The sequence below is a fragment of the Delphinapterus leucas genome, chromosome 4 (assembly GCF_059928025.1).
Source record: "Delphinapterus leucas isolate spDelLeu-1000000601 "Yukka" chromosome 4, BTC_Dleu_Yukka2, whole genome shotgun sequence".
Taxonomy (NCBI): Eukaryota; Metazoa; Chordata; class Mammalia; order Artiodactyla; family Monodontidae; genus Delphinapterus; species Delphinapterus leucas.
The window spans coordinates 67560603-67573113 of NC_143132.1; the positions used below are offsets into that span (position 1 = coordinate 67560603).

At 37.5% G+C, this 12511-nt stretch overlaps 1 protein-coding gene and 1 pseudogene across 14 annotated transcripts in view; both read right to left on the reverse strand.

Annotated features, from left to right (window-relative positions):
* The window catches only part of IQCB1 (IQ motif containing B1), a 45644-nt gene that overhangs the window by 2438 nt on the left and 30695 nt on the right, over nucleotides 1–12511 (reverse strand). For 13 of the 14 annotated variants that reach the window (XM_089909966.1, XM_089909962.1, XM_089909964.1 and 10 more), the window contains 3 exons: nucleotides 10335–10477; nucleotides 8578–8726; nucleotides 884–1015 (listed from right to left, as the gene is read on the reverse strand). In XM_089909966.1, coding sequence (XP_089766092.1) covers nucleotides 884–1015; nucleotides 8578–8726; nucleotides 10335–10477 — 424 coding nt within the window. The remainder of the gene's footprint in view (nucleotides 1–883; nucleotides 1016–8577; nucleotides 8727–10334; nucleotides 10478–12511) is intronic. The other variant, XM_089909971.1, reaches the window with a different exon arrangement.
* Nucleotides 1022–8571, reverse strand: LOC111170634 (pirin-like; annotated as a pseudogene).

The window sequence follows — 12511 nt, forward strand, 5'->3', positions numbered from 1 at the left end:
AGTTCATGGATCTTGGATACAGCCCTGTTCCAGCTAGCACCTTACTTTTCAGCCACAGAGTAACAGGTGTACTAGAGTATGGCTAAAGCAGCACTTCTTTTTTTAACAGGAGAATGCATCACAATCACACACAGTGCATTAAAAAAAAATAGAGATCAAAGACCTAAACATAAGGACTAAAACTATAAAACCCTTAGAAGAAAAGACAGAGGAAAAGCTTCATGATATTAGATTTGGCAATGATTTCTTAAATATGACACTGAAGGCACAGACAACAAAAAACCAGACAAACTGTACTTCATCAAAATGAAAAAGTTTTGTGTATCAAAGGACACTATCAACAGTAAAAAGGCAGCCCACAGAATGGAAAAAAATGTTTGTAAATCATACATCTGATAAGGGATTAATATCCAGAATATACAGAGAACTTCTAAAACTCAACAACACAAAAACAAATGACCTGATTAAAAAATGAGCAAAGGACTTGAACTGAAATTTCTCCAAAAAAGATATACAAATAGCCAATAAACATATGAAAAGATGTTCAAAATCACTAATTATTAGAGAATGCAAATCCAAATCACAATACCATTTCACATTCATTAAGATGTGAAAATAATAAATGTTGGTGAGGATGTGAAGAAGTCTTGCTGATGCAGTACGCAAAACCACTAATTTGAAGTGAAGTCTCCTTTACTATTGACTTTACTTATATGGTCCACATAATTATAAGAAGACGCCAAATCCATTGACTACGGTAAAGCAACTGCATTACCTTATGCCAAAAATAAATGTACATATACAGCTGAGACACTTATTTGTTGGTGAATATCACCCACTGCAATAATGTAACACTGGTACCATGGCACAAAAGCCTACATACTGGATGTCTTCTGATATAGTCATCCACTTGTTGCTTCAGTTCAACTCTGCGTGCATCAGTGAGTTCTCTGAGTCCTTGCCAAGGAGCAAATAGTTTCTTTTTCTTACGGCACTTTGCTAGGAATTTAAGAGTCTGGGACAAAAAAAAAAGATTTGTGATTTTTTTTCTTCCCTAACAGAACTATTTCCTTCCTACAAAAACATATGATAGTGACAACAGCTGTTAACCCTTTTATGTATGGGGAGAAAGATAGGATTGTGACTGGGGTGACAGAGGACAATAACTTTATCGTTATATTCTTCTGTAGTGTTTTAATATTTTACAAGGATATATTCATGTATTATTTGTACAGAAGGCAATAAAGAAAAAAAAAAGGGAAATCAGCTTTGGGTTCTAGTCTTAATTCTAGTCCCTTATAAAACTGTTTGATTTGGGGCAAGTCATTCAATCTCTATAGGATAGGTTCTATGTCTACAGAAAACAGGGATCCCAATTGTACTTAGCCAAAGGATTGTAAAGATCAAGGAGAAGGTATACAAGAAAAAGCTTGGTAAATGAATGTGCTTTCTCCTGTCCTTCAGAATGAATTCCTGGTAAGAAATCTTTTAACAGGCAAGATGTGGAGACACATCTGAAATTATTCTGCCCAATTTTTTTTCACTCTTCTCCCTTCTTTGTAGTTTTTATTTTCATCAAAGTTATATGTTCACATTGCTTAAGGCAATGGTTGGCAAATTATGGCCCACAGGTCAATCCAGCCTGCTGCCTGTTTTTGAACAGCTGAAAAATGGTTTTTTACATTTTATATGATTACCAAGTTCAAAAGGAAAAGAATTAATTCATGACATGTGAAAATTATGTGAAATTCAAAATTCAGTGTCTACAAATGTTTATTGAAACAAGAGTCATGCTCATTTGTTTACATACTATCCACAGCTTCCTTTGGGCTACAACTGTAGAGTCGAATAGTTCCAAGAAACTGTATGACCTGCAAAACCTAAAATATTTTACTATTTGATGCTTTCCAAAAAGTTTGTTGATATAACTATTGTTTAAAGTGTCAGTTTTAGAAGAATTGTTAAAAACCTCTCCCCCAAAGACAGCAACTTTAGTTCTTTCAGGTTTTTCTTCTGATGTTTATCTCCATCTACATTTTTGTGATTTTTTTCAGTGATAGGTATTATCTATTGACTTTCTTGTATGAAAGATAAGGACTTAGCTCTCTTTCACACATACTTTCCATATCTCCAAATATCCAATATTATTAAATCATAATTTTAGTTAATGTTCAGTGTTACATTATTATGACTACATAAAGGCTATTCATTTTTCAACCATGTAGTGATGATTACTTTTTCTTCCTTGCATATTTTTATTTTCACTGGAATTAATAACTCTATTATTTTCCTGTGCTTATTTTTCTATATATTTATCACTGATTATCACAATTTCTGCCCTAACTGTTCATACATTAAAACACATCAGGCAATCTATCAAATTAATTTCCTTAGATACACATATTCTGGAGCTTTCTGACTTGTTCCAATCTGGATAGATTATTCCCTATGCTTGGTGCATAGCTGTCATCCCGAGATCTCCCATTCCCCATCATCTTGGTGACTCTTTTCATCTTTCCTTTGTGTTTCCTGGATTCCATGTTGTCCTTTCTTGGGTTATTCCTTTGTTTCAGAGACTTTGTGATGCATAAAAATGTCTTTAGTGTATCTTTACCTTTAACTGATGGTTTAGTTGGATGTAGAATTCTAGTTGGAAATCATTTTCCCTCAAACATTTGACAGCCTTACTCCAATATCTTTTAGCTTCCAATAATGCTGTTGAGGAGTACTTTTCGCCCCAGTGTATTTCACAATAATGTGAAATAGATGTGAGTGTATTTTTGTCATTGTATTGGACATTCAGTCTTTTTAATCTAAACCACATGATATTCAATTCTGAGAAATCTTAAATTATTTGATTTCTTCTCCTCCAGTTTTTTTTTTTCTTTGTTTCAAATGTTTGACCTCCTAGACTGGTTCTGGTTTCTTTTTGCCCTGCTCTCTAGATTTCCCAAACCTTTTTTTCTAGCCCTTTTATTATGTCTTTTTTTTTTCTATCAAATTTTATTCCATTTGTTCCCTGTTATCCAGCGTCTTGGTTTTTGTTTCATGTATTATTTTCTTTTAGCTCTCGGAGAAAATAATACATTTAAAAAGTTTTCTTATCCCTGCAATATCTCTATTTCCACCAAGTAGTTTTATTCTATTTGTTTTGGCCTTAGCTTCCTGCAGACGTCCAGTGATACTTTCAGCTGATATTTAAGAGTGGGCACTAAAAAGCTGTTTAGAAATGCTGAGCAGATGGGTAGGGTTTATCTATTCTGTACTTCTTTATAGGGCTACTGAACTGGGCTGTTTCATTGGAGTACCTCATTGTGAGTACATGTATAACTATTCCCTTGGGCTGTTCAGATTTCCTAAAGAAAATGTTTTCAACCTACTGTTTACAGGATACAAGCCTGGCTGACAGCACTGAGACCTGAGAAGAAAAAAGGGCTTGGAGGTTTTCACATTCAGTATAAAGATTTCCTTAATACCCTTGTTTTTACTATAGTACTTGAGCCTTCAACTGCGCTTACATTCTCCTATTGAGAGATTTTCTCCTTTTCTTCTATTCTTCCCTTTTCTTGATTTTTCTTCCTTGCTTCTCCTTCTATCTTTCCTCTACTTCCTGCTTTTAGTATGAAGCCAGGCTTATGATGCTACTCTGGGAACTCAGAGTAAAGTTTCCAGAACAGAGGAATTTTTGCCCTTAGATCAGAAAAGTCCACCTTGACATCTCTGTCTCTTTTCCTCATTCTTTGTCATTTTAGAACTCTCTGAAATTGTATTTATCTCCCAATGTTTATTTTTTCAACTGGTTTGTTTCAGTAAGTACTTTTGTTGTTGGTCTTTAATAGATATGTATATTTGATACTGTTTAGCTATAATCAAGTAGCAAGAATTAGCTATCATTCTGGCTCTAGAGAGCAGACGCCAGCAAACATCACCTTCTTTCTGAGCTGCTGCTGCTTCTTTTTTTTTTTTTTTTAAGAAGGAACAATTAGGTTTATTTGCTTGTGCCAGGAAATATCTCACATACATTGCTATAAAAACCATGTTTATCACTTTAGTGTGGAATTCTTTAGAAGCATTGGCAAAGTCAGCTTTGGAAACTGGATGCACTGAACTGGTGGATGCCACAAATGGAAAATTCTAGAAGGCAGCCAGACCTGCCCTTGTGCTTGTCACTAGTTTCCAGTCTTTGATTTCCAGGTTTTGGCTCTTTCAAAGCCATTTTTCACATTTCTGAAATCAAGAATGGCCTGAGAAATCTCTTCATTTGTGTGCATCAAAAATGAACCTAGAGTAAAAAGAGACATTCAGAAAGTTCTGGGTGACGAGAATATTTTCTTCTACCACTAAAATGGTGCATATTTCTGTAGTTCTTAATTTGAAACAAACTCAGGCATATCTGAATAGCAAACGGTTATTTTCCCAGCATCAGATCCTCGAGGATGGTAAAACAGGTTTTTAGGATTGTGTATGATTATAAAGACCAAACTTCAGATAAACATATGCAATTAGACCTCACTCATCCATTGCAGGCTGTCATCAGCAATGGCAATCTCTTTATTAAAAACATTCTTAGGTTTGGTTCTATCATGACCATTTTTGTAGTTTTAGTTCTTTTTACCTTCTTTATTTTTTTAATTGAGGTATAATTGACATACAATATTATATTAGTTTCAGGTGTCCAACATAATGATTCGATATTTGTATATATTGGGAAATGATTGTCACAAAAAGTCTAGTTAACATCTGTCACCATACGTAGTTAGAGAATTTTTTTTTTTCTTGTGATGAGAACTTTAAGGATTTACTGGGGCTTCCCTGGTGGCACAGTGGTTGAGAGTCTGCCTGCTGATGCAGGGGACACAGGTTCATGCCCCGGTCTGGGAGGATCCCAAATGCCGTGGAGCGGCTGGGACCTTGAGCCATGGCCGCTGAGCCTGCGCGTCCCACAATGGGAGAGGCCACAACAGTGAGAGGCCCATGTACCGCCAAAAAAAAAAAGATTTACTGTAGTTGTCAGTTAAATAGCATTGGCTGATGTCAAGAACTGAACTGATCTGATAAAAAAAAATTGGCAAATCTTGTCATAGTTTTGGTGTCTGCAGTATATGAGGCTGTGTCCTTACATGAGGGGTCTAAGTCATTTTTGAAAACTAGTAGCACCTCATTGACAATAACAAAAGATTACAAAAATTTCAAGTCAAGAAAGAATCACATTTTGGATTCTTTAGGGGTCAGCACACTTCTCCATGTTGAACTGTTTCTCTCTCTCTTTTAAAATTTATTTATTTAATTAATTTATTTTTGGTTGCGCTGGGTCTTCTTCATTGCTGTGCACGGGCTTTCTCTAGTTGTGCACAGGCTTCTCATTGCGGTGGCTTCTCTTGTTGCAAAGCACGGGCTCTAGACACGCGGGCTTCAGGAGTTGTGGCTCACAGGCTCTACAGCACAGGCTCAGTAGCTGTGGCGCAAGGGCTTTGTTGCTGCACGGCATGTGGGATCTTCCCGGACCACGGATCGAACCCATGTCCCCTGCCTTGGCAGGTGGATTCTTAACCACTCGCTACCAGGGGAGTCCCAACAACTGGTTCTCTTTCTTTCTTTTTCTTTTTTTTTTTTTGTGGAACGCGGGCCTCTCACTGTTGTGGCCTCTCCCCTTGCAGAGCAACAGGCTCCGGACGCGCAGGCTCAGCGGCCATGGCTCATGGGTGCAGCCGCTCCGCGGCATGTGGGATCTTTCCAGACCAGGGCACGAACCCATGTCCCCTGCATCGGCAGGCAGACTCTCAACCACTGCACCACCAGGGAAGCCCAACAACTGGTTCTCTTAATGGCTCCCCAGGAATTAGGACAAAGTGGCTTCTCTCAGGATCCTTGTTCTCCACCTGGACACTGTCACCTTCCCCCAGCACAGCTGTGTGATGAGGTTCTATCTTTTGTTGGGTGTTAGGTCCAATATGCACGTTTCCAGATATGGTATAAATGAAGCTTGATCACCCTTTAGGAATAGGCTGGGAATGCTTTGCTCCTTGGTCCAATCTTAAGTCCAAATATAAAGTTGGTGTGTAAGTGTAAATCTTGGACTTGATTCCCAGGGCTTCTCCAGAAATGACAGCAACAGTAACACCATCCTTACGGGTTTAGGGATTTTGCTGCTTTTTACTTCCTGGTACCGAGGCTCCACCATCTTCTGTGAGCTCCTCAAATTAACCCACAGCTGTAGGCCATGGACTGACTCCTCCGAGCAAGGCATCTCTGCACAATGCCCCAGCCCATGGTCATCCACTGCAGGTCTCCTGTGTTCAACTGACCAGCATGTCCACAGAACTCTTCGCTGGCCATGATAACCCCCTTCCAGGAGGTAATACACTGTTTCAAAACCTCAGTGTGGGTGATCAGGAAATCCACCTGGTCTACCGCCTTTAAATTCATCAAACAGTAAAAATGGATCCAGATTTTTAAACTAAGGTCAGCCAATGCTTCTGCGGACCCATGCTCCAACCCCTTCTGACTGCTCCCAGCTAAGCACTGAGGGTAACCTTGCAGGATGCCATATAAAGGCTAAAATGCGAGCATGCTGAGGCTTAGCAGATTGCAGTGCTCTGCAGAAAGAAAAGTCATTTGCCACTTGCACCAAATTGCAGAGGACCATTTAAGCATCCCTGGCCATCTCCCTTGGAGACTCCCCTGGGAGTCTAAAGCTGGCCGGGGAGGGTGGGGTCCTGCTAAATGATCGACGGCACCGGCCCCGCCTGGCCCCATGGGTACCCGGTACTCCAGTGTGCTTGGGGGCTCCTTCTGAGCTTAACAGATGAAAAAGCAAGAAAAGAAAATCCTGGAACATTAAAAAGGAAAAGACAGCTAATTCTTCAAATTTAATTCTAATACTATACCACTACATAGAACTCCAACTTGTTTACGTAAGGATGTGTAATTTGAAATTAGCAGGTGTACATAAGGTTTTCTTGATTTTTATCTATCTGAAAAACAATGCCTCTCTTTTAGCAAAGTGAGGGACAGAAGGTAAACAACAGTTCTGGCCTTTGTCTGCCAAGGACACTAATAACCAGTTCCTCCTGAGGGATAAGTTCAATGAAATGATATTCCAACTTCCTTCTGTGAAATTGATAATTATTTCCTTTTCTTTGTTATCAAGGTCATCTGCAGTGCTAATAGAAATATAAAATGAGTCAAATATGTAATTTTTAATTTTCTGGGAGGCAGAATAAAAAGGTAAAAACAGGTGAAATTAATATTTTGCATGTACTGAGTTACATAAGCATAACTCAATATATGTAAAATATTAGCATTTCCACATGTAATTAAGACTCCGTGCTTCCACTGCACCACTGCAGGGGACACAGATTCCATTCCTGGTGGGGGAACTAAGATCCTGCATGCTGCCATGGAGCCCAGCCAAAAAAAAGTCGGTAGCCACGAGGTAAAGGTATTAGAAAGGACCCAAGGCACTGATATCCATAGGTCCATGGGTTAATCCTTAGATGGCATTGCTTAGCAGAGGGTAAACAGCAGATGTGGGTGTGATTCAGTGATGGTGCAGGACTGTTTGTTGCACACATGGCCTAAAATCCCCAAAAGAGCCTGAGAAAGATGGAGGCAGCAGACATCTCTTCCTATTTCCCTAGTATTTACTCTGTTTTTTAAGTGGTTTAAAAAAATCTTTGTAAAAGCTTAATCAGAGAAATCAATAAGGAGACTGTTCAAAATCTATCACTGTGAAAAACTGAAATTGACCTAAAGTTTAACAATAAGGGATTTAACAATAGGGATTAACAAACAAACAAAGTTTAACAAAAAGGGATTTAGGTCAATAAATTGACCTAAAGTTTAACAATAACAATAAACAATAAATAAGTTTAACAATAACAATAACAATAAAACTAAATGCTACATGATCTGAAATCCTAATATGAACGTTAACTATGTATAATAACTAGATATTAGGAAAACTGGTCATTAAGTGAAATAGACAGCCTTGTACTATGCTTTTCCAAGGCAATAAAATATTACTATGCTCCAGATAAATCCCAGGAAGATCATGATTTAAGAACACCATTCTATAATTCAAGAATTATAATGATCTAATTATACCTAATGTATTATCTGTGCATTAAAAAACATCTAATATGATAAGCTGCTCCTACGCAGGACTTTACAACTGACAAAATACTTTCCCATAAATTATTATCATCTGATCCACATAACAACTGAGTGAAAAAGATAGGGCAGACAGTCATTCATATGTCAAGCACATGCAGGAAGCTGACAATAAATAAGACTTCGTTCCTTACCCTTGAGATTCTCATTGCTCAAGTAAGAAAGAAAAAATTAACAAATAACACTGCATTTTGGTAAATGATGTACAAGGGTCTATGGAAATACTAAGGACTGAATGTCTAAATCATTTTGGCCAGTGATAAGGATGTTCTCATTTTAAGAAACTAAGGCTCAGAAAAGCTAAGTGACTTGACCAAGACTTTACAGCAGATAAACAGGAAAGTCAGATTTGAACCCATGTCTTTGCCTCCTAATCCAGTACTCTTTTTACTAACTCAGACTCACTGCTCTTTGAAGTGTGACAGCTGCTTTATACTCCACAAGAGATGGCCTCTGTTGGCGAAAATTCTTCCTTTCCCTGTACCCTCTCCAATGTTTCTGGATAATCAATGCTGATTTCTCTTCTATTTCCCGATTATGTTTTTCCACCTGACCTAAAAAGATAACAAACACTATTACAACATACTCACTTCTATGCTTTCTCAAGTTTTATAATCAGGACAATGAAAGTACCAACAATCTTGCAGTCCTTTTGTTTTTTTCAATATTGATTTTCCCAATTCTATTATTTTACAATGGTTATAAGATTTTAGAAACAAAGCGCTCCAAAAGCTTTCTCAGATTATGCATCTTCTTTGGAAAAGACTCATATCGTTTTTTTTGTCTCAGAGGAATGAGAAAAGGGCTAAAAATCCAAGATAGCAAGAACATTTAGAAAAAAGAATCACAAGTAAATAGTTAGAAAGTCATTCAGTACTACCAAAAGGGAAAAGCACATTGTGTATATATGTTACCTACTCTGCGTGGTTCTAAATTTCTCTTTAGTCACTCAGTTCTACAGATGACTTTCTTTTTACTTTCTGGGAGTTAGCATACAGTCTAGGGTTCACAGTAGCTAAGTGACAGAATAAGGTGGAAGGTAAAAATAAAAAGGGATATATTTGAGAGACAGTACCAAAAATTGATAGGATTTAGTGGTGAACTAGATGTGGAGGGAGGGAAAAAATTCTAGGATGTCTCATAGATGGGACACTGAGTAGACTGTTGGTGCAATTACCTGAGAGATGAGGAATACAGGAAGAGGAAATCAGTGAGGGAAGATAATGACTAGTTTTGAGGATGCTTGTGGATATCTAAGTAAAGCTAACCAATAGGCAGCTGGCTACAGGGCTGTGTTGTCCAATGTAGTAGGCACTAGCCACAACTGGTTACATAAATTTAAAGAAAGTAAAATAAAATTTTAGATCCTCAAGTGCACTAGCCACATTTCAAGCCAACAGCTACCTCTAGCCATTGGTACTGTAAAGATATAGAACACTTCATTTTGTATAAAGTTCTACTGGGCAGGGCTGGTCTAGAGCTTAGGAGAGAGGGTGAGGATGCAGACAAGATTCCAGAGTGCTAAGCACTCAAGTTGGTAGTTGAAGCTGCAGTTATGGATGGGATACCTCAGGAAGAGCAACATGAAAATAATGGGGTAAGGATGGAACCCTGGGAAACATCTGTATTTAAGGGAAAGAAAGAGAAATATGAGGCTAGTGAAGGATACTGGGAATGAGTAGTAGAAGGGGGAAGGAGTAGAACTAAAAAGGAATCTTGAAATGACTCAGATCTCCCAGACTACACTTTAATATTAATTTCAGCTTAGTGTGTCGAAAGTGGCAAGAGGTGTCACAAGGTTTGTACTGAGTTCTGAGGGCAGAATGTAGCAATATTCTAACACCTTACTTAAGTTCAAGGGGGTTCTTTCTTTATGTCAAAGACAGATATCTTTAAGCATAAAATTTTGTTTCACTAATTTATCTGAAAGAAAAGAAAAATTACTGGAGAGATTGCTCATCATAAACTAATAGGCCTTAATCAAAAAAAAATAGTTACTTTTTTTGACTCAAGAGATTTAATAAGATTTATCTGAAAAAGGAGAAACAGGGAAAAGGTCCACATTTAAAAAAATAAATCATCAGGTAGCTGGGAAATTTGGTTTATTAAAAGATATCCTAATCAGTCTTAATTACACTTATAAAATTGATACTGCCACACACCTGGATGAACTATTTCAAGCATACTCAGCCGTAATTCTCGGGAAAGTCTCATGGCTCTCTGCCTTTGAAGTTGCAGTTGTAATCTGCAGTCCTCTTCTTCCTTCTGTCTACTTAGCTTCAGTAACATCTTTGTTCGCTTAGATCTGTGATGGAAACATTAAGTACACACAATTTTCATAATTATATGTCCACTCAAGAAGTATTTATGAAAAACGGCTTAACCTCACTAGTAATCATATAAATACAGACAGCAAAAAAAATTTCAAAGATAATTCCTAGTGTAGTTAGAGTATGATGAAATAAGTTTTCATGTGCTGCTCTACAACCTTTCTGAAGAAATATTTTGGATACATGCATCAAAATATTTCTGAAGAAATACTTAAAATATGTATCAAAAGCCTTAAAAATGTTAACCAATTAATTCCATTTCTAATTATTTTCATAAGGAAAAATCCAATACGTATGTAAAGACTTATGTTAAAGGATGTTCTCCATAGCATTACAACAGTAACAAGTTGAAAACAAACCATATGTCCTACAATAGTGAGTTATATAAATAAATATTGGTTCATTCACTGGACAGAATTCTATAAACTATGAAAAAATAAAAATTTCAAAGAAGCAATCACTGTCCCTAAGGCAGACAAAGAGGAGATAGAGTTATGCCCTTAAGCTCGGTTTCAAGGGGGAAGTTGAAGGGTAGTGGAATATGCCACTCTGGCATAAAGATCTTTTTGAGGTGGAGGCAAATGAGAATCAGGAAACACAGAAAGAAGCCTTCCCAGAGGATCTCTTAACTGAATAAAAGCAGAAACAGCTGAGAAATGAGGACTGCCATAAATTTCCCCTCCCAAGGAAGTTTTATGGCCATAGAGATGGAACTGCACAAATAACCCATATCTTCCATAAGTTCCCCAATATATTTACCTTCCCCAATATACTTACCTTCCCACAGTTTGTTGCCCTCAGAAGCCTAAAATCCTTTTCTTTTCACCTGTCACTTCTCTATAAATTATTCTTTGTTAACATCTATATAGGCCCCAATTTTTTTTAAGGTAAGAAGTGGATTTATTTAGAGAAATACATGTTCCATAGACAAAATGTGGTCTGTCTCAAAAGGCGAGAACGGCCCTGGGAGAAACACACTCCACAGAGTGTGGGCCATCTCAGAGGGCGAGAGCTATATAAGACCAAATTCTAACCACCCCTTTGAGTTATGCATCATGTCAGGTTTCTTCCATGTGACGTGTGCTACACATGTTAAGAAACTGTTTTTCTCTTGTTAATCTGTTTTTGTTTTTGTCAGTATAATTTTCAGGGCCCCAACCAACGAACCTAAAATGTATAGAGGTAAAAACTGTTTTCTTCCCCTACAAAGTCAAACAAATAAAATTAAAATACCTAAGTATCAGCACCATGATAGAGGAAGGTAAATTGTGAGCTTTCCTGCTTGTGAGGCAGCTGTTAGCTGCTTCAGTAAACCTTGCTGAGGAAAAGGGTACTTAACAGAAAACAAAGTTTCTGACCATGAAAAGTGATTAAATAAAGAAGAAACCCCCAAGAAAGTGCTTTAGCAAGGGTGTGACTATAAAAGAGTACCTCTTGTTGAATCCGAAGCTCTGATGAATCTAGGTCCATAACTGTGAGTGGTGGGCAGTCCCTCCCCCCAAAAAACATGGGAGGGAAACTACTCTGAGATAATAACCTGACCACAAAGAGACAGAAATAACCTTGGCAGAAAGCCCAGCTACAAAGGAAGTAAAAGAAATTTGCATAAACTGTTGCTGCAACTAATAGAAGAGGAAAGGTGCTGAAGCCTGGAGCAAACTGGAGATTAAAAAACTAAAAACTCATTATAATGTGAGATTTAAATAATTTTGGCTTCATGGCTGATGTCTTATAATGGATATATTTATAACTGGTCTGGTGTTGTTACATAAAGCAATGGAATTTCTATTTTAAAATAGTGGAATCTTAATTACATTCCACAGATACCCCTCTAAGTGGACAAAATCTTTAATCCTAGGATGCTTTTAAGTAAAGATTTTAATATTGCAAAGAAAAGTAAACTGGCAAATTTGGCAACTACTGTAAGACTAAACATTAAAGGTCTGAATCCATGGCATAGGGGCACCTTTAAATGTAAGATACATAGCTGAGAATGGTAGCAGGAAGAT